This window comes from Mustela nigripes, chromosome 10, assembly GCF_022355385.1.
Source record: "Mustela nigripes isolate SB6536 chromosome 10, MUSNIG.SB6536, whole genome shotgun sequence".
Lineage (NCBI taxonomy): Eukaryota > Metazoa > Chordata > Mammalia > Carnivora > Mustelidae > Mustela > Mustela nigripes.
Window position 1 is genome coordinate 52,487,854 of NC_081566.1, and position 23,759 is coordinate 52,511,612.

Here is a 23,759-nt window from a genome sequence, read left to right on the forward strand (position 1 = left end):
AAAGTCATTTTCCTATGCTTTAAAGTATATAGTGGATACCAATTTATTTCAGTGAGATTTGCAATGTTGAGCCTAATCTAAAGTGTATACACTGCTTACATCTTTATCTAGAGGAGTTCAGGACTAGTAAATTAAATAATATAAAAACTGGTTGATTTTTCTCTAAATAAAGTTAAAGCAATTTTCCCACCACAATGCAGATCAATGGTTCTCATTATTGCCAGAATCATCTGGAGTTCATTTCTTTTACTCATTTTATTGAAGTATAAATTACATGCAGTAAACTACATTCATTTAAAGGGTATAGTTCAATAAGCTTTGAAAGGTGCATACCTATACCACCACCACTGTGATTACTACAGAACATTTCCATCGCCTCTCTTCTCAGCCTCAAGTACTCATTTAACTTTTTGCCACAATAGTTTTTTTTTTTTTTTTTAAGAACTGCCATTAAGGACTCTGCTGCCTTCTTTACTCAGCCTGTCAACAGAGTGCGACGTGGGCTGTTGTTTCTATCAGCAGTGTATTCCTTTGTACTGTTGAGTAGTATCCCATTGTATGGACATACCACAATTTATCTATTCACCTATTGATAAACATTTGTGTTGCTTCCAGTTTGAGGCCAGGGTGAATATAGCTATAAATATTTATGTGCATACCTTTTGTTTCATTTCTTGTACACAAACACCCCCAAGTGGAAGGGCTGGGGTAGGGGTATGCTCAACAGAGTCGATATTGAGATCTCAAAATGCAAATTTCTAGGATCTGTGGTAAGATCCTAGAAATTTATAGTGTTTTTTAATGTGAAATTTATGTGGTAAGATTCAGAGTTTGCTTTTTTTTTTTAACCCCTTATTTAGACTAATTTTTATAAAGATGGTCTTCTAACATTTTATGAGACATTCTGCTGCTAAAACTTGCAGATGATAGAATGAAATGGTTACTTTTAATCCATCAATCTATAAAAAGTATACATACAATCTTAAGTATCATTTTAATTTAGCAAACCCTTGTGTTTTCACTAAGTATCATACGTACTTAATACTAAGATTGTACATATACTAAGTATATGTACAATCTTAAGTATCATTTTAATTTAGCAAACCCTTAGTGAAAACATACTTGTGTTTTCACTAAGTATTCATCAGCCCTCAGCCTGCACAGTGGTCTTATAATGATGAAAAAATTAAGTTCAAAATCCCAAATCTGGTGTCCAAAAAGTACATGATTGGCCCTTTCTTGTTTCATTTTCATCAAATACAATTCTCTCCCTGCTTTCTGTGTTCTGGCCATATTGTACTGTCCTGATTTTGCTTGTTTGCTCATGTTTGTTCAAACACTGTGTTATCACCCATACCAAGGCACTTACACATGCTACTTTCTCTACCTGGAGTGCTCTACCGGCCTTTCTTGCCTAGCTAACTCCAACTGCAGTTTTCATATGATAAAACTCTTCCTTTGGAAGGCTTTCATGAAACCTCCAGAGTGGGTTACATGTTCCTGTTATCTGTTATGAGTTTACTACATCTTACTTTTGGACTTTTCATACTTGAAATATTTTCTTCTTTTTTCTTTTCTTTTTTTTTTTTTTTTTTGGAGACTTTTCAAATTGAAGTGTAACAAAACAATAAAGTGGACACATTTTTGGGGCATATTTTGATGGATGTTTATAGAGTAAACACACATATAAACACCTCTCAGAACAATATATAGAATAATTCTACAACCTCAGGAACATCTTTTTCTTTTCTTTTTAGTTATTACCCCTTCATATCCTCCAATCAGCACTGATTCTTTTTTTCTATTTTTGAAACTTACATAAAAGGAATACTAGTTTCTTTGTTTCTAGCTTCTTTCACTCAGTGGTAGGTCATAAGATTTATCTATGTTATTGTGTGAAGCAATAGTTGGTTCATTTTTATTTGGTCCTATTTCTTGGTATGCCTGGTCATTTTGGATTGGATATAAGATATCATACATAAAAAATTATAGACTTTGGTTATGTTATCTTCTTTTAGTAAATACTGAAATATTTTTGGAAAGCAGACAACCTTTATCCTAACAGAAGTGGAGGTGGTTTGAGGCTTTACTTCAGGCTTTGAGAAGACTCATGTGTTTCTGGTCTACTCTTACTGACAGGATTTCAACGCAAAGCCTGGTGTGTTTACCAGACCCATCTTCCTTGGTAGGCCCCGAACTCTACTTTCTAGTCTCTCCAGCCATGCCTTCATTTTCCTATGATTATGCAATGTGGGAACTAGCAAATCAAAGAGAAGGAAAAAGCAAAGATAAATCACCTTAATGGTTTTCCTTATTTCTGGGGCCTTCATCTCCCATATCCTTGCAGTCCTGGTTACTCAATAGTGTCTTTAAACAACCATATTTTTAAGAAATTGATCCAGTTTCTTTTCTTTTCTTTTCTTTTTTCTCTCAGCATGAGGATTTTTTAATATCCTTCGCAGCTGGAAACAGCTCTGTCTCTCACAGCTGCAGACAGAGATCACTTATAATTATCAAATTACAGGCTTGAAGCATGATTTTGCTGTAAGACTTTAAGCTCCCTAAGGTTAGGGACTCTACCTGTTTTGCTCAGTACTCCTTTTAAAACACCAATCATAGTATCTGGCAACATGGTTGAAATTGAGAAAAATCTGCATGTGGACTAATAAAATGATTGAGTTCTTTCATCTAAAAGTAGATACAGAAAGCAGAGCCAAAATCTTCAAAAGTAGTTCTTACAAAATTGCAGGGGGAACCTAGTGAAATATATTGGTTTCTTAATGTTTTATTTTATTTTTGTGTGTGTGTAGCAATTTTATTTTTTAACTTTTATTTTCTTATATTAGTCACCATACAATGCATCATTAGTTTTTGATGTAGTGTCCCATGACTCATTATTTGTGTATAACATCCAGTGCTCATTTCTTCATATTTTCAAAAGGATATAATTGGTGCCATTATTACTCAGGGGCACATATAGTAGGGATTAGGAAAAGTCTCACTTTGAAAATTATTGATAATCTTGAAGAAAGAAATCTTGATATGTATTTCATTTTTCAAATGAAAAAATGGAAGAAAAAAAGTAAGTGGCAGATTGAGGCATGAATGGTAGGGAGGAAATGGACATGCACAGCATCTTAGTTTTTAAGAAGATTGGATTATGAAGAAAAGAGAGAAACAGAGTTAGATTTATAGGAGAGCTAGATGTTAAAATGTAGAGGTAGCCACCAGGCACACAGAAATGAGATGCAGAGCATCGGAGTCTTTGGAGAAAGGAGAAAGGCAGCTAAAAACACAAAGTTCAAAAGTTCCCAAATTGAATAAAATGAAGCGATATACGGTAGAGAGAAGTTATAAAGGAGTAGCATCAAGATTTATGTGGTTTAGGCACATAAAATATAAGTATGAATGGAAAGGCACATGATGTGAAAATCCTAAATGAGAAATGTCAGCCACAAATGCACGTACAACCGTGACCACAAAGATATTGTGTGCTTATCCTTTACGGTGACTCCTGCACGGACACCTTACAGCAACCCATTTTACAGACGAGGACACTGAGTTCCAGGGCCGGGAAGGGAGTCATGCCAAGCTGCACACAGCATGGTGGCGCAGCCAGATTTTGAATGTGGAGTGTCCAACTACAGAACCCGCTCTTCACGCTGCTGCATCACTGCCTTCCTTCTGCACTAGCACACCAACATCAGTACGTCCACTGCCCTTGAAGCAGAATCCAATCAGTGTGATGCTGTTAATCCATCCATAGCATTGATCACTGTTGTTTATAAAGCACTTTCGAGATTAAAAGTGCTTTTTACTGTACTCTATATGTTTATTATGACTGTCATCTTAAACCTATTGCAATAAGCCCTGATGATATGTATAGGTAAAAGTGTCAAAATATTCATTAACCTCAAAATTTAATAAGCCTAAGGAGATCCTGTATCTAAGAGATGCGCAACACCTTGTTTCCCACAACGCATTGTGAGAGCTAATAGGGCAGAGAACAATTCCTGATAGAGCACTCTAGCTATAGCAAACGGGCGTAGAAGGAACTCCACCCTACCTGATTAACTAAGGACCATTAATAACAATTCCTTCTTGTCTCAAGCACTATATAGCTTAAAACATACTTCCTTACACATCTTAGGCCAATAGAGGCTAAACAAATTGAGTTATCCTCCTGGGCTTTCACAGCTTCTAACAAGGTAGATCTTAAAATTATGTAATATATTCCAATGCACAGTGAAACTTACCATTAAGTCATTCTTATAGCGAAGCCATCTTTCTTACAGGTTTTACTTTTTCTACCTAACTCATTTAGCTAATTCTTTATTCAACAAACATTTATTGAACATCTGGTCCTAGGCTATGCAAGGACAAATGTTGTAACAGAAGAAACAGTCATTGTTTGAGTCAGCTTGGGACCTACATAAGTGAACAAGCAATTCTAATAGAGGGTGGTAGGGATTAAAATAGAGAAATTCTCACTTTTTTGTTCTAGGATAGAGGAGAGGCCCCGAATGTAGATTTGGCACGGGGACAGTGGAGGCTGTTTGGAGGAACAGCTCAGCTGACATTTTAATGATGGGAAGGAATTGGTCTGGAAAGGAAGAGAATCCCTTGCAAGTAGGGGAGGGCATTGCAGGCAAAGGCATGGATCTGTTCTAAGACCCGGACATCTAAGTCAGTGAGGTACATTCATACAGCAGGGAATAAAAGGCAGTCATAGAGCCAGAGAGGAAACCAGGAGTTGTATGGATGGAAGAGGAAACCAAGAAGTGTATGGATACAAAGATAAGCAGGAAAGAGTTCATGCAAGACATCTCCATGGGGAACTACTGAAAAGTTGTAAGCAAGAAAAAGGCAAGACAGGTCAATAGTTAGAAGAACAGTCTAGATAAGAGTGAAACTGTGGGTATGGACACCCCCAACACAGACCTGGATTAGGGAGTAGCTATAGGACCAGTGGATGGTTCCAAGAGACGTATCGGAGGAAGAATGTTCAAAGGAGGAACAATTGATGGGTTGTTAGAAAGGGAGAGAGAAGTCATATTCAAGAAACTTCCCAGGTTTCTATCTCAGACAATTAATAATATTCACTTTGGTATACACCATGGTAAGCACAGAAGAGGGAACAGATTTCAGGGGAGAAGAATGAAGAAGGCAAAAGCCAAGAAAGGGGCCGCTGATTCTTTTTTTTTTTTTTTTTTTTAAAGATTTTATTTATTTATTTGACAGAGAGAGATCATAAGTAGGCAGAGAGGCAGACAGAGAGAGGGGGAAAAAGTCTTCCCACTGAGCACAGTGGGGCTCAATCCTAGGACCCCGAGATCATGACCTGAGCCCAAGGCAGAAGCTTAACCCACTGAGCCACCCAGGCGCCCCAAGGGGGCATCGGATTCTTTTCCAATTTTCTGCCTGTATGGGAGAGAAGATCTTTATATCATTCATTCCCACAAACTTCCCACGAATCCCTATCTTTCCTTTACAAAATTCTCCCAGGACTCCCTTTGTGAGGATGACATGGCCACCACTGCCAGAGACTTACGCGACCTGAATGTCTATGAAGGGGGTTGTTCCCTTCCTTCCTCCTTATGCCTCTTTTTTTTGTACTTAAAGTCAAAGAACTTTCAAACTGAGGCTGCTCTTCAGTCAAGAAAATGTATGTAACTGAGTTCCCTTCTTTTTTTTTTTTCTTAAGATTTACTTAAGAGAAAGACAGTGCACACATGTGTGAACACGGTGGGGGAGGGGCAAAGGGAGAGGGAGAGAGTATCTCAAGCAGACTCCCTGCTGAACCATGAGACCAACCCAGAACTTGAACCCATGACCCTGAGATCATGACCTGAGCCAAAATCAAGAGCCAGATGCTTCACTGACTGAGCCACCCAGGTGTCCCCTGGGTTTTCCTTCTTGAATCTCCAAACATCTGAGGGCTATGTTTACGAGCTTTCTTCAATGTGTAGAACTTAAACGTGGTCTACATAACTGCACTTGATTGCCCCAGTCACATGGAACTTCTGGTGCACGATTTCACAAGACATTTCTTCAGAATACTAGAACATAGTTTTTAAAAGATAGGGTATTTTGGCATTGGTATTATTTGAAATCTAATCTGAGTAGAAATTAATCTATACTCTTCTGTAGGTGTTATACTTCTCCCAACAATATAACATAACGGTAAATACATATCCTTAAATATCTTTCATTTTTTTCCAAAGAAATATATACAAAATAATTCATTTTATTCAATTGTTTCATAGGGGCTAGTTTCTTTGTCAATGTTGACCATTATGATTCTTTTTCTGCTCAATGTTCCTCTTTCTACCCATTTAAGTAAGGATGAAAGGAAACTAAAATTAATCTTTATTATATTGATGCTGAATGTCATTAAGAGATGAAGATTTTTTTTTTCTTTAACAAAGAAGCTTAAGGAAGATTTTTAAATGGCTAACATATTCTAAGAGAAAGACATTGGACAATTTAAGTAGGTAAATGTGAGACCACATAGAAAACCTGGGGACATAGTGGACATGGGGGGTTTGAGAATGTGGGAACAAATGTGCACTGTGTATAGCAGACGACCATACATTTTGGTGTGAGTGTAGCAAAGAAGGAAAACAGACCCCTTAAAGTTAATTCAAAGGGTTATCGACTAATAGAAACAGTTTGCACCAAATATAAGTATTATTCTATCCTGTTGGCATGGTCAATGCTGACTTGGTTTGCTGAATACAAAAATCCCTCCTGGGAAAACCTAGATGCTGTTTCAAGATATTTTCATTTATCAAGCATTGCTGTCTATTTTGTTGTGTTAGTTCTCTCCTGTTTCTTTTTTCTGAGCTACCCTGTACTCACCTTTAGGGATTTTTGTTTGTTTGTTTGTTTGGTTTTTTTAAGATTTGTTTATTTGAGAAAGAGACAGAAAACATAGGAGGGAGAGGGACAGAAGACAGAAGCAGACTCCCTGCAGGGAGTCCAAAGTGGGGCTTGATCCCTGGACTCCTGGATCATGACCTAAGTGGAAGGCAGACACCTAACTGACTGAGCCACTCAGGCACCCTGATCTTTAGGGTTCTTGGCATTAGATCAGAAGAAAGAAAAATGTATTGTTAATGATGAAATTATATATTGATTCAAGAAACGAAGACTGGACCCTTAACCAAAAATAGGCAAACCACTAGCATGATGTCTTTTTGTGTAAATAAAGTGTTTTTACCCAAAAGACTAGGCTACTCTTACTTGTTTCTTTATCACCTATGGCTGTTTTCACATCACCATGCCGAGCTCAGGCACTGGGACAGAGACCTCACGGATTGCAAAGTAGACAGTATTTAATGTCTGGACATTTTAAAGGAGAACTTGGTAACCTCCTGCTCTAGATTGATACTGTAAAAGTTAAAAGACGGGGCAGGAAGAAGGTTCTTCATGCAAAGAGAAACTTAGCAATTTCATTCAATTTCACCACCTGAGCAAGAGAAAACTGGTGAAAGAAAAGGTCATATGCTGAAATGATTCTTTTGTGAAATCTGAGCTAAAATTCAAAAGTGAAACTGAAATGACTCCCACACCCACCCCACCATTAACATTTCAAACATAAGGCAACCTGATAGAATTGGGCTTCAAAATGTATCACTCTGAAAAAATACAAGGGTTAAGACACATGCAGTCTTCCTAAACTGGCCTTGATGATGAGTTTGGTGAATGAGGAGAAACACGGTCCTTTCCCCCTCCAATGATAAGATCTTTACACATCTCCATGAAAGGCAGTAAAAACAAAACAATTTTAACCCTTACTTCTTAATGTCCCTTGTCACCATGGGTTAGTCTGACTTCTGTGGTTCTCAAGAAGGTAAGCATTTGGATCCTGACCCTACCAGTCCACACAGACACAACCAACCAGATATTCACACTCTCTTCTGATTCTGTCACAACCAGAGACACACATACTCTTGTCTTTATTTTTCCATATCAAGACTGTCTGTTCATCAAATAGCTGGGCCATATAGTCAAGGCATGTATCTGTTTCTCAATAACTATGAAAAAGATCAAAATCAGGTAAAATAAAACTTGTGGTTTAAATATGACTTGTAATTACTTAGCATTTTATTTATTTTGTTGGTGGTGTTGTTGCTTTTTTTTTTTTTTTTTAAGCATTTTCTGGCAAAAGGATTTGCTCCCAGTCAGATGACAATAAATACTGGGTACCATGGGTGTTGAAAGTCAGAATTAATATGCTTTCACTAATTAGTCTATCTGAAGTTTCCCTATACCTGCTTATAATCAGCTTTCCTTTAATGAAGTGTTTAAATGTCCCCGCTCACTAGAAATAATAAATAATAATAAAACATATATATCATAGAGTAAAAATATATATAAAATACGTATGCTTTTAAGGAATATTGATACAAGGACTTGCATTTCTCTTTCTACAGGTCAGTAATTAATGGCATTTCTGATTCCTAAAGCATTCGAGTTCAGTCATTTTAGGGAAGGCAAATACTAGGAGACAAAAATGTATGACAATCATTTAGTGTCCTTGAACAGCATTATTATGAAGAAAGTGTACAGAGTTCTCATCTGCAAGATATTCAACATCAGTAATCACATTTCTCGTGAAGACAAATAAAAGGGAATTACATCCAGGTGCACATGTATGCTCATCTCCCCAGTGGTTTGCTACAAAGATCTCCCCAAAGGCAGTTCCTGATTTCTGGGCAGGGTCACCAGTAAAGGCAGTTTAAAAGACTGGTGTGATTGGCATCTGGATACTACAATAGTCAAATCTTCCCCCAAATGATCATGGACCTGTTTTCACTAATAGGAAGAAGAAGTGACAAGGAGAGAGAGGGTCACCTTTGGAATGCCAATCTGAGCAGTACTTTGCTGTTTTTACCAGGTTCCTTTTGGATTAGTAGCATTACATGAGAAAGACTAAATTCTTTGTGTAAATCAAGTGGATTTACTCTGCATTCCTGAAAAAAAAAAAGCCCCCCCCCCCCCCCCCCCCGTAAAGACGCAATGATCACCCTGTCCAGCTGCAGTAGGGAACGTTCTATTTGCTACTCCTGTTCTGGAAGGAGAAAGTACTATTAACCCCATGTAACTAGAAGAATATTTTATAATGAGTGTTTACATGATTTTCTAGTTATAATATTATGAACTTCTATTGAATTTGCTGCTTCTTTGTATGCTCTGACATAAACCAAGAATTGAATATCCATTTCTATATTGAGTATTCCTCTCCATGTCATTTAAATTATCTCTATAAATTAATACATCCCCTCAGACTAAAAGAGAAAAATAACTTTATGTTAATCTTAAATTGTAAACATATTATATGAAAAAAAAATAACTGAACAATTTACTTGAAAATCGAGTTGTTTTTAAAATCACAGCAATAGCTTCTATTTTCAATTTTTGAAGCTATGTATATAGGCTATATTCATTGATTTGGAATTTTAGAAGTTAGAGGCATTGATCATCTAGCACAATCCTCAATTTAATAGACGGACATGATTAGACCCACAGAAAAATTGTTTATCCAACGTTTCAAAACTAGGTAGATTAATTTAACTATTTTAATAACAAAGTTAAATAACACATCTTACTATAGAAGCTGCATATTACTCATACCCTAAACAGAACATTTAGGCACACACACCTGACATTATGTGTAGCAACAGATGAATTAAGAGAACATGGGTTTTATAAATTTCAAACAAGCTCCTGTCCCATAGTAAACACTTAACAAACATTTGTTATATGACTAAGAGTTAATAGCTAGAGTTTAATGACCTCTAAGTAATCTATGTGACAGATACTCCACAGGGTTCCCTAGGGGGGGCTATTGCCTTTCATCCTCAACTACTTCTAGATATGAGTACTGTAAGCAGTTTTATTACACCACTTTTAAAAGAAAAGGAAACAAAGCCACAAAAATGATTAAGTGGTTTGTTTAATTACATTTAGCTAATAAACAATGGGACCTAGATCTGAAACTTATTAGTTTGCTGCTAAAACACTCAGTCTTAACCATAGAGAAGTGGGGAAGTTAATATCCGACCTTAAATTTATACTATGATGTAAATGACTGATAATATACCCTTCCTGAAGATTAGATCTTTGAAAGAACACTGTCTACAAAGGGAAAAGAGACCAAAGAGAGATCCTAACAAAGCTATATCTGGTTAAGTTTTCTACTCAGAGTTAAATTTTGATTAGAGTCCATTTACAATATAAAGTTAAGTAATTTATGATATTAAGCAACATATTAAAGCATATGCTCATATTTTTGAATTGTTTTCATTAAATCATATGAGATAAAAACATTTAAAGCAAATATGGAAGAGGAGTAAGTTATATAGGAGATTCCTATCTTGAACTTAATACTGAGATCATGTATATTGAAACTTTCAATACATTGTTCATGACTGTGGAACATGCTATGAATGTATTTATTAGTCTTTTCATCAATGGGTGAAATCTGATTAATTTATATATATATAGCATATGTCTAATAATACACAATATGGTATATTTTGTCTTTGAATATTACTAGATATACCCATTCATATTTTGGGAGTCCTTCTAGTTAGAGTTTGATATTTTAAAATGAAAAATTCAAAATAAAAGCAGATCTTAACTCTTATAATTATTCACTTATTAAATATAATTAATCATTTTAGAGATTTCTAAAATTTGCTCTTTAAATTTGCCTCAGAACATAAAAAACTGCATGAAATATCAAGAAATGTGAGTTGATAATACCATTTGACACAAATGAGTACTTCAGTCCATTTAAAATAATTTCATTTAGACATTAAACATCAAGCTTCTAGGAACATTTGGGAATAAATCGCTGTAGAAACAAAAAAGGGATCCCTAGATAGCTTTGGGGATGCAAGTGAACATGTAAGGCCAACCCTATTTACTTCCTATACCTGAAAAGCCATCAACTGAAAAACAAATCTAAAGAAGTTTCATGGTGTTGGATAAGGAACAGTTGAATGATAATTGTATCACCTCCCAACCTCATTGATTACTTTTAGATCTTATTCTACAACTTCCCAAGGACTGTCCACCTATGTGCCTTCCCCATCTGTGGCAAAGCACCAACATTTGAATTGGAAGCTTCCCATTCACATTTCAACCGTGAACTTAGCTATGGGACCTGAGTCTCACTTCATCTGTCCTCAGACGGTAAAAATTCCTACCTATAAGCCTGCGGAAGGTTGGAATGAGAAATTATTTAAGTAAAACAAAGAGGAGATGCTAATTATACATGTACCTCTCTGCTTAGGATTGATGCAAGTTTCAAGAAAGCTATGGCACTGGGTCTGTAAAGTTGTCCTAGCTTATGAATTGGGTGAACTTCATTTAACCATGGCTCAGCCCAGGGCAATTATTCAACCAACACGGCCAGTTGCACCAAAGGGTCAAACCAATGATTTGATGCAGACCCAGTTTAAAAGTTAAAGAGAACCTTCAAAGTAAGGCAAAGCCGCTAATAAAAAGGAGCTAGTAATGCCCCAGAACGTGCCTGAATGCAGAAGAACTTCTTATTCTCTGGGAATCACCAAACCTCCAGGGAGCAGTTCAAGCCAAAAGTGTGATCTCCCTGCCTTGTCTTTCAAACGACGTGTACTCCAAACACATTTTCTGTGCAGCTGGAGGCTTTGTTATAGACAGAAGGATCCTGCTTAGTGAGGCCGGTGTTTATGGCCTAACTTTTTTAAAGAGGAATTTGGAAAATTTCCCAGATGCTACATCTGCCCCTAGCCCTTGTACCTCAGAGTATAAGGCCGGCTAGGGAGAGCGTGCAGACGACTAAATTTATTAACGGTGGACGGGCCACTCTATCTTTCATTGCAACAACAGTAGGTGATCCCATCAGAAATCTGTCTGCTGGCTGGCCAGCAAATCTGAGCGGACACGCTTGTAGCAGAAATATTCCGCTGAATGGAAACAAATGCTGTTTCCTCGAAGAAACACATCGCGAGCCAAACGCTGGACCAGGAAGGCGATTTCTCTTTCCATTTGAGAAAAGGCCTTTTAACTTTGTGTCTGGAGGCTTTTTAACTTTCTTTTCCACATATCTGTTTTCTTCGCTTCTTTTCTCTTTTCTTTGACATTTACAAATACTAAGCACAAGTTGAACATTTTAAGATTGCTCAGTGGCTGAATATCTAATACTCAATGGCCATTTCAAGGTACCAAGCCACTAGCTAAGCTAAGCATTCACTCAGTGTATCTCTGCTAGGACGTCATTCATTACAAGTATCTATCAGCAGCCAACCTCACTTCAAAGCAAACTATTAACTATTTTAAATTAAAAATAAAGCAATAATATTTGAGCCACGTTTTATGGTTCAAATTCTACTTCATCGTCCTCAACACATACAACATTTTCAAGACTATTTGTTCCAGAATGATTTTCTCTGGGATCAAATGAATATCATTATGCATTTACAGAACCATAGGTATCTTAAACTTTATATATATTTTTGAAAATTGGGAAGTGATGTATGTGACTTAAATAGTTACAGCTTTCTGCAATTTCTAAAAATGCAAAAAGTGTTTTTAGGAACTCTAACTTGGAAAGGTAGCAGGACTTCCAGAATATTGTAGGACCAGCAAGACAAGGAGTTGGATGAAGCAAATGAGGCAGGTTACAGAGCCCTGCAAGTGAGGGATAAAGCCTGTCTTCATTTAAAATTCTGCCATTTTATTGGGGAATTTTTGGTGTTGATTTTCATTTTTAAAAATATATTGTGTGAAAATACTATTTTTGTTGATTTCTGAGGTGTTTTTTGTATGTGCCCAAAGCGAGCACTCACTCACCCATACTGCCAACGTACCCACAGAAGCTGTGTTTCTCCCAAATTAGTTTTTCCCCTAATGCTCTCCAAAACAAAACCAAAACCAAAACCAAAAAGCAAACAAAAAAAAACCCTACTGATAGTTTAATGCTTCAAAAAAGCAACAAATAAGGATTAGGCATACTGAGCTAAGCAAAGTTAGCTTTCTTATAATTGCTTTTAGAGGTTTTAATAACCTAATATATACTGAGACTCTCCACAGCACAGCGCATTTCTCAAACTCATCTATCTGCAGAACTCTTCTTTTTCCATAGAGCAGGTAAAGTATTCTGAGGAACACATTCTGGTAAATGGTGCCCGAGGGTCACTTCCAGCATATAGTTTGATCAAATAAGGTGACCTTCCTACATCTATATTTTTCTTTTCTTTCCTCTACTCACCCATGTCTCCCCACATAGAATACCCACAAAAGATGGACAAGTTGACACAATCATGATGGAGTTATAAAAGGTCTGAATTAGTATTTCTGTGGACAATTCACTCTGAAGGGATATCAAAATAATCAGAAACACCTTGGGGCTTAGTACCTATTCAATAGTGATGTCCAAAACACTTACCGGTAAAGTCCGTATTGACCGGATGTGTGGAACTGGGAAATTTATAATATCCATTCCCTATGAAACGAACTCCTTTCATCATCATGGCCGTGGGAGCTGGAAGAGATGACTCTCTCCTTTCCAGCTGATACACAGGAGAGGGGCCATTGAGTTCTTCAGGTGGGAGCCATCTAACACGGATGGTTGTGCTGTTGATTCCTTCCATAACAGGAGGCCTCAGTTGGGTTGGCGCTAAATATCAAAAAACATTTGTTACATTCAAGAACAGAGCTTTGTCTCCAGACACAGTTTTTCACACACAGGTACACACACACTTGTGTACATCACACTCAAGATCAAATCAGTTGTGGTCTCAAGTCTTTACATGGCTCTAGGAACTGAAGACACTATAGAGTTTATCTTAAATGTAACTAAACACCATGAACAAAAAGGTATCATAAAACTTTGAGGATTGAATAAAATGTCCTCTTGCAAATAATTTCTCTACTCTTCCTCACTCAGGAAAAGATATTTCTTATTAGAGTCTGCTGGTGCCCCACTTGGATTCCCTTTACTAAGCTGGCACTGCAATGGTGCAGTGTGTCTGTTTATCTCCAACGGCTCATAGTTGCCCCTTTTCTGGAGAAATTCCCTTGCCTGAGTGGACACTACCTCACTCAGAAGATCCCTCATAAAACGGGCAGTCTATGACTAGCCATGACTACCACCCGTAGTCTATGACTAGCTATGACTACCAGCTTTTGATCCCAAAAGTCAAAATCCCATCTAAACATGGCTTCGACTTATGGCTGCAATTTACAGATGCCAGTAAAATAAAAGAAACAACTGAAGTGGTCTAATTCGTGAGACAAGAGGGAGTGTGGGGTCTGAGAAGTTTGGGGCCAGGATGAATAGTCACTAGTTGGTGCCAGCCAACAGATAATGCAGGAACAATGACCCAAAGTTGCCAAATCCTTTACTTGACTAAAAATAGTCATTTTGTGTATAATTTTTCTGATTTTTGAAGCTTAGCAACTAGTTTAAATGAAAACAAATAAGCGAAACCACTCTGAAAGCCAAGCAGAGCCTCCACATGAACAAAAAGAGCCCGTGAGCTCAGGGGTTTACGAACTCTGGTCCAGATACAACAGACTCAGGGCAGCCCCTCTGGGCCCTAAAGTGACCACAATACCTCCAGGGACTGTGCCTAGCAGCAGTGAATGTCCAGTGCCCAAGCACACACTGAGGCCTTGGCATACTTCGCAGTCCTGGGACCCTGGCAATTCTCTGGAGGCTTCTGGGAAACTCCAGGAGTGAGTAACAGAGATAGAGATTTTCCCTACAACTTGTTGCAAGGGGGATCAGGGTAACAACTGAGTTAATAAAAATAAAGTTTTGCTTTAATTTTTCTTCTTTTCTTTTTATTTAAATTCAAGTTAGTTAACATATACCGTATTATTAGTTTCAGGGGTAGAATTTAGAAATTCATCACTTGCATATAGTACCCAGTGTTCATTACATAAAGAGCCCTCCTGATTTTTCTTCTTAAACAGTTGAGTGTGTAGGCTTGGATTCATTCCCACTCTAAGTGGGTTCGTTGCATTTCAGAGGTACAAGCAAAGAAAAGAACAAAGGTTATTATCACCAAGCCTACTTTTTAAGGGTTTTAACCAAAGCTGTGGACTCTTAGTTTACACCTGTATTAACACAGACTTTTGCACACAAAGCTGTTCCCTGTTTCAATAAACACAAATTAAAATGATATGAATGCAAGAACTGATATCCTTAATGAAAAACAATTCACCTTAAAACAGCTTAGAACAGGGCACCTGGGTGGCTCAGTGGGTTAAGCCACTGCCTTCGGCTCGGGTCATGATCTCAGAGTCCTGGGATCGAGTCCCACATCGGGCTCTCTGCTCAGCAGGGGTCTGCTTCCCTTCTTCTCTCTCTGCCTGCCTCTCTGCCTACTTGTGATCTCTCTCTGTCAAATAAATAAATAAAATTCTTAAAAAAAAATAAAAACAGCTTAGAACAAGTACTACCTGTTACTTTCTAGAAAGCCTGGCCAGCTTTCCAAAGGGAAACAATTAATTGTGATTCTATTTTAACTTTTTGTAAAGAAGAGGGCACTGAGCAAAATGTCCCTCAACTTAGAAAGATAATTAACAATTCTGTTCATCTTCTGCCACTGCAAACCATGTGATGTTTTTATTTTTATATATGTATGACTCTGTAAATTTTATGCATGATTTCCTTTAGCATTCCTTACCAAAAATTAGTAAATGGTGGGTTCTCAAAGATTTCACTCTGCAAGTTATGCCTATCTTGAAAATAATCCAAAACAAAATAAAAAGCTGATGATCTAGAAATTTCTTCTCCCCTCAAGTTTCTCTTCAGTGTTTGGAATTCCATTCTTGTATTGAAATTTCAGTATTGGCTACGAGTTTAACAAGGGAAGAAGGATTGTCAAAAATTCTTGAGTTCTGGGTTCAGGAATCAGTTACATAATTTTTTATTGTCCAAAACTTGCTATTTAAAAACACAAAAGAAGGGTGCCTGGGTGGCTCAGTTAGTTGAGCATCCAACACTTGAGTTCAGCCTCAAGTCATGATCACAGAGTCCACAGATCGAGCCTAACATTGGGCTCTGCACTTGGTGGGGAGTCAGCTTGAGATGCTTTCTCTCAAGTAAATAGATAAATCCTTAAAATAAATACATAAAAGTACAAAAGAGGGATTTGAAACTTTTCTATTTTCTATAGTCCACATACAATTCCCTAGGGCTCTGAGACAAAAGGATTTGACATTTTAATTTGAAAAGATACCATCTATTCCAATGATATCCAGTGGGACTTTCTCTAATGGTGGAAATGTTCTAGATCTGTATTGTCTGATATCATAGGCATTAGCCACATATGGATAACAAGCTCTTGGGGCACCTGGGTGGCTCAGAGGGTTAGGCTTCTGCCTTCAGCTCGGGTCATGATCTCAGAGTCCTGAGATCGAGCCCCACATCGGGCTCTCTTCTTGGCAGGGAGCATGCTTCCCCCTCTCTCTGTCTGCCTCTCTGCCTACTTATGATCTCTGTCTGTCAAATAAATAAATAAAATGTTAAAAAAAAAAGAAAAAAAAAACAAGCTCTTGATATGTGGCTAATGACACTGAGAAATGTAAATTGAAATTCTATTTAACTTTAATCGATTTTATTTTAAGATTAAATAGCCATAAATGACTATTGTGACTAGTTAGCAAAGACCTAAAGAATCACGAACTATACATATTTGGTACACTGAGAATAGGATTTCCATTTTTAACTAAATATTTAGAGAAATTAGGAGCATACCTCCTGTACCACTAAAGAACTGAAGAGTATTATCCTTGCTTAAAATCAGCCTCTTCTTCAAAGTCCCATCTCCTTGACATTTGGTATTTCTTTACTCCAACCATCCAGCTAGTTAGGGATCATGGTGAGGTTTTGTACCACTCTAGTATTCAGAATCCCTTACCCCATTGATAGCATAATCCAAAATTCGCTTATATAATCAAGAACATAAATTCAGAGTCAAACAAAACAAAAGGAATTCCAGCAACTCAATAGTTTTTTTTTTTTTTTAAATATCTTCTAAAAGTGAGAGTGCACTTTTTTTTTTAATTTGGCAAAATGATTATAACCAATAAGGGTACTTTCACTGAGAATCCACTACAATTAATGTTGACTGTTGAAATTCTAACAAGTAGTGGAACACTTCTAAATTCACAGGGGAGTTATTCCACCAAGCAATTAGACTATTCTTAGGAAGTCAACTACAGAGAATGAGTCAAATTAGAGTATATTTTTTTATTCTCTTGCTTTAAAAAAAAACCAAACAACCTTCCAGCTGGTATGTTGTCGTTTCACTTAGAGGACTCAACCCAGCCTGTTTGAAAGGGTGAGCACCCTACTGAGTCATTATCTTCAGAGGTCCCCTAAGACCAGAGGGGGAATTTTCAATCAATTAAACTAGACTGGTCACACACACACACACACACACAACACACACACACACACACACACACACACGTAAAATGATGAAAAGGAAAACAGATATTCCTGAACTATTAAACACACTCACACAAATATAGACTCACCAACAAACAGGAGGAATCAAGGGTTATTTCTCAGACTATCAAAGTAAAGGGATTATAGCTATAAACTTGTTAATCATGGAACAGTGAATTAAGAGACAACATAGAGTAATTGAAAGGACTCTGTAGTCTTTCAGAGATTATATTTTACCTTTTAATTTCCAATTCTGCATTACTTAGGAAAATCACTTAAAACTTACATATGCCTCAGTTTTCCCATCTACAACATAAGAATAAATTTTCAGTGGAATACCTTGGCAATAACTGCTTTTAAAATATATATATATGTGTGTGTGTGTGTGTGTGTGTGTTGTTAACTGAACATAATTATAAAAAAAAGAAAGAAAAAAACAGTATATATAATTGTGTTAGGTTTTGCAAAGCAAATTTCTGTACAAACACAAGGCACTATTATTATTAGCCAATAACACATCTTTCATATCACATATTATAAAAGGATATAATTCATCCACATTAAAAATCTGTATTTACTCAGAAAATCCTCTTACAGCTGTAAAGCAGAAAATGGATCTTCAATATCCATCATTGCAAAGAATAACAACATACAGTCTGTTTCTACTTAGAATAAAATTACGATGTTTTTGTATTTTCTGCAATTGCTTTGTATCCAGTTCCCAGCCTAGCTCTTCTATTTATAAATATGGTTTTATAAAAAGCTCTGATAATACACATTCTTCTTTATGCAGCATTTATTACTTTATAATCTGATTAATAGCATATCATAATGCATAAATTTACATGTGCAAAATTTATGTAGCGTGGAGTTTGAGTGTCATAGGATAAGAACGGAAGGCTAAATGAGCAGAAGCTCTCATTGACGGCAAGTCTTTAAAATCAAATCTCCTTATTTGTTTTCAAGCAAGAGTTTGTTGCCTGTGAACACTACACGGCAGTGTCAATATCTTAAAACAACGTCAACTTTCTATTACAGAGACAGAAATCAAGGAATGAACAGCCTTTTTACGTTTCAGGCCTATGTGGGGAGCAGACTAACGCAAGCCATCGTCAGGCACTTTGGCAATAGGACATGATTTTGACTTTTCCTCAGAAATGCAAAACTGTCACGAGAATTGCAATTTGCCCAAACACCGCTAGGCCAGAATGTCTGTGGAAGGGCACTGGGGTCAGGACTTAAATAAGAGAGCCAGGCCAGGAAGCCATGATTTCTCGATTGACCACCACTGTACTGCAACTGGTCTCCAGTCAGTGCCCAGAAGAGGAGAGAAGATTCTCCCCTCAGAACCTCAGAAATTAGACAGCGTGGACTTGTTCCCCGTCTATTTTCTGACTGGAGAAACAAGAAAAAAATCTACTTTATCACGTCCTCCTTCTTGGTTTACTAGTAGTCTCCTCCGCGAGAGACGACACACAATGGACCCAATGTGGGAAGGAGAGAGCTGACTTCTAGACGGGCTCCTTAGGTCCCCAGTTACGGAACAGGGCTATTCCAGAAGTTGGCCTCTCTGGTCCTCAGGGCCTCATCTGTTGAAGAGCACGGTAGACCCGGTTATGTCTTCTGGTTTCAAATGTCTCTGACTGAACCTTTTCAAGCACTGCTTCTCAGTGAGGAAGCAAGAAGGGGGATGTTGGACTTTGGACACAGGGATCGTCTCAGCCCTCCAGGAAGCCAGCGAGCTTACCCCCTTCAGCTCTGAGCCACCTGTTCCTTTACCCCAGCATGGCAAATATTATGATTTCTCCATGTGTTCTAGGACACAGAGAAAGGCTGGAAAACACTGCTTTCAGAGAATTTAAGGGAAATCGCCTCCCTGGGGAATCAACACTACCTTTCCCAGCTGTTGTTCTGGTGATCATCAATAACTTGCACATAACAAGCATCCTAGGTGTGCAGAGGAAGGGACCCGCGCTCTCTGAGCTGCACAGGAAGCAGCCCCAGCGAGGACAGCGAGCACTGTCCCCTTAAGTCCGCCATTAATAAAAGGTAGCTGCTTGGACTGTAATTATGGCATCCTTGCTACCCAAACTTGAAGCTTTTATGGGGCTTATGCAATTAACTACTTAAATGCATCGTAACACTTGCTTCTCTGACAGCAAAGTATTGATTTTTTAATCATTTTCAAGTCTCCTCTAGCACAAATAAATGTACTACAGTTACAGTTAATGCACTGTGTACATGCGCTAAATGCTGGTGTGACACAATGTATTATTTTGTGATCTGTAGAACTGAAATTTGGCTTCTCAGAAATTAGCATCACCGATCTGATATCAGTACGGAACTACCATTGTCCTTGATACTCCAACTTCTCCAACTTCAAAAAGCTAGAGACCTTTGTTAATAGGATAGTTAGGCTTTAAAAAAGAAAAGGAAAGGGGGCTGGACATAAATCTTTTATATATGTCAGTGTAGGAGAAAATTAAAAATAGTCTAACAGAGAAGATATAGTTTATATTTTCCTAAAGGTGTCACTGTGGGACCTATGGCAATTTTGTTCCGATGAGTTTTGCTTTCTTAATTGCTTTCCTTGTACTTCTTTAAGGTAGATCGACCAAAATATTTTACATACTCTCTGATCCAGATGATTTTTACATATTCCAGTCTTATTGTTTTAACACCTTTCTGTCGATAATAACACCTTACAAAGCTCAAAGACTGTTTTAAAAAATATGATTTCGGCATGCCCAAAAGGCCAGCAGAGCCCGTAGTAAAGTCACGTATCTGAATGCAGACCTGGAGACAGAGGTCATTACGTGTCTCATCAACAAGCCTTTTCCTTGAGTGCATCCGCACATTCAGAATTAAAGTTGGGGAGCAGAAAGCTGTTAATTTTGTTTTGTTAGAAATAATATCATTTTAGTTTTAGCATCTAAGACAGATGCCAGCGTTTCACTCCGAACAGATGGTAATTCCATCTAATAGAGCATCTCTGTATTAGTAAGGTCTGTTGTGTATACAAACAGTAATAAACAGTAGGTAAGGATCAAAATAAATTTTAATTGTTGACATTAAATTCTGGCAGCCACCGTTCTAAGGCTGCAATATTCCTTTTTCAAGTCTGTCAGATTTACTAACGCCGCAAAAGCTTTGCCGAGAGCTGCCAGATCCCAGTTTCAGTAAAAAGGGTTTTTGCGTGCCACCAGTTCTAGATCTCTGCATGAGGATGTCTGTTTCCATACACTGAAACAATTGTTCAAGGATAGCATGGAACTGGTACTACCGTCTCTGTAATGGTCAGCCAGGAGTCCTTTTAGAATGTTCCTGAAGGACGGAGCATTTCATTAAGAGGGTAGTATAAAATGCTACATCCAAACTGCTACATGATGCATTAACTGTATTACCACAGCCCCTTTCCTACCCTACTGGGTAAGGGTCTCTCATTCAATTCATTTTATGCTCTTTGCAAATCTGGGCATTCCTGAACTTCTCTGAAAGTGACATCATTCCTTTCATTTTGTTTGCTTAGCCGGAGTCTGAAGGATTTCCCTGACAATCAGAATTATCATCCGCTGCGCTCTTCCATAGGCTTTGCTGGGGATCAAGTGTGCCAACAAGCACCAATTTGGTCCTGATATTGCCTCCAGCGATCTGGTATTACAAGTAGTAGCTGCTATTTATTTTGGGAAGTGGCCATATTTAAAAAAAAAAATCATTAAAAAACCCAGTTTGGCATTCAGGTGACTGTTCAATAACAAACATGCTTTGCAATCATATTTCTTTAAAAAAATGGATGTATTTTTTTTAATCATGAAAAATATATTGCTTCCACCATATGGGACAACCAACGACTCACCAACCGATTTAAGATGCAGCATATTGAGCTGACCATATGTTACAGTGCTGTTGAATGGCTGAGTGATTCATGCCCGTCACATTCTAGTATATCAATTAAAGCTCCTTGAAGTCTGCATGATTTGTGTCTCTGTTATTAAACCCTGCTAATTCATCCCACTTACACATCTGTTATAAATCTCTAGGAGTGCTGCATGATTCATGGCAATCTGTGGGCATGCTACAGCAAATTCTTCTCCTTGTAATTAACAGTAAATTGTTTTACTGCGATGCAATGAATTTTTCAGTTATATTGCAAATGAACTCCTAAATGTGCGGTTCTTTCCTAAGAACTGACTTATATCATTAGGCAATTAAAAAGTATTGCTTTGAACCAAAAGCTTTTCATCAAGAGACATACAACTTAAACATTGCTTCAGAGCCACAGAAATTTGACATGTTGGTTAAAAAGTGTAAAATAATTTCTGTCGTCGAAAGAGCAAAGCAAACAAACAAACAAAAAACCCCTCGGCATACCCCGGATTTCACCGACGCTGAGACACAGCACTGCAGCCCGGGAAGCACTCAGCGAGACAAGTTTGCACAGATACTGTTTATCTTAGAAGTTACTTAAGTCATCTGTCGCGACCAAATTTCTCAGATTGCTTTCTACTTCTCTAATTGTAAAACAGTGCCTTTATTCTTGAAATAAATAATCGGATAATTAGCCAAGTTGAATCATCAGAGGATTCCAGTGCTGTTCAAGTGTTCTTGTCAAAGGTGAAGCAAATTCATTTCAGCTCGCCTCTGCAGCTCTTCGAGGAGGCTTTGATTTTTTTTCCCCCACTTTCTTGGCAGCAGCTTCAGATTCATGAGTCCATACATCAAGTCGGTAGTTTAACAACAAATGGAATTAAATTCAAAGAAGGGAAACTAATTGAAGGACAGCAACAAAAGTGTTTGGTAATGTGCTTTTTAATACGGCATGCCACATTTGCATGATAATTTTTCCTTTTTAGTACGGAGCAGAAAGTGACTAGCTTAATGAGGGATTATTCAAGACAGGAACGAACAAAATGCATTCATAACTAAGAACAAAGATTGTATTATGAAACAAAAACAGGCAACCTCAGAGAAGTAACGGGATGATTGGTTTATGCATTATGAATAAAAAGATAGAAAAATATTTATATTAGTATTCACTAATGACTATATATACAAGATTGTTGTAATTAAAATTATAAATTAACATATTAAGAGTGCTTGTTTAATCACTCTGGGTCCTATTCACAATGAAAAGACTCATGTACCTGCATGCAAACAATGTGTGTTTTCAACTGAGCTGCAAACAGCCTATACATTTTACTTTGGATTCAGAGAAAAACCTTAATGCACCTCTAATTACTTGCTTAATGGGAGATGGGCACTTCTAAGCTGGTTGTCTAGAGGTCAATTTATGACAGGCAAAGGAGATGCCACATTGTTCGCCCAGGGATGGAGCTCCAGAAGGAATTTCTCTTAAGAAAGGTTTAAAGTATGCCGAATTCACAAAGTGTGGAAGCACACCAATTTCCTAACATTGAAAGGGTAGTCTTAAATTAAAAAAAACAAAAACAAAAACCAGCAGGGGCTCTCACGGGCCTGGGGCCATGTGTACATTACCCTCAGACATCCAGAAGCAGCTCCCGAGCCACCAAAGACCTGCTTGGAGACTTTGTTACAGAGAAAAACACAGCAGCTCCTAGGGATACACCTCCCTGCAGATCAGTTCTAGGGTTTGTCGCTGGCACGGTCCTAACACAATACTCTCTGGATGCAATGCACCTATTCTAACCATATCTCTCACTGAAAATATACTTGAAACAAGAGCAAATTGTAATTCTCAAGTTTTCTAATGAAAGTCAGATCAATCTTTACAAGTATCTTTTTGATTTCTGTGACTGAGAGTTAAGGAGGAAACATGCTTTCATGTCTCAAGGCTTTGGAAAGGCTGAACACTACCACTAACTTCTGGTGCCCTTTTTCAAAGTTTTTGAATGGTCACCAGCACCTTTCAATCTCCCATAATAAATTCCTGTGAACTGTGTTTTCCTGAGGAGTTAATTCCTCACACAACCATTAGAATTCGTTGCAGTAATATATCCCCTCCAAATTGCAGTTTTATGACTGGAAGAAACAGGGCAGGAAGAACCCCAAAACTGCAAGACAACGTTGATTTCTTCCCGACAGCCAACCTGTTGACTCTTCGAAGGGATCGACCTTCCCTTTGTTTCTTTCTATGACTTAGGATCTGCGAGTTATATCCAGATGTTTAATCTTAAGAAAATCTTAGAAGAAAAGTAAGTTTTTAAGTGTTTACGAAAAATAAGTCTGGTAAGGAAGATATTGGATCTGTAATTGCTGGACTTTTCCTATATTCCAACCAAAAGAGGTAAGTTCATTATTACTGATCTCAATACTCTCCATG

At 37.6% G+C, this 23,759-nt stretch overlaps 1 protein-coding gene across 1 annotated transcript in view; it reads right to left on the bottom strand.

Annotated features, from left to right (window-relative positions):
• Positions 1–23,759, bottom strand: part of USH2A (usherin) — a 673,955-nt gene that overhangs the window by 467,945 nt on the left and 182,251 nt on the right. The window contains exon 20 of the mRNA XM_059413329.1: positions 13,442–13,672. Coding sequence (XP_059269312.1) covers positions 13,442–13,672 — 231 coding nt within the window. The remainder of the gene's footprint in view (positions 1–13,441; positions 13,673–23,759) is intronic.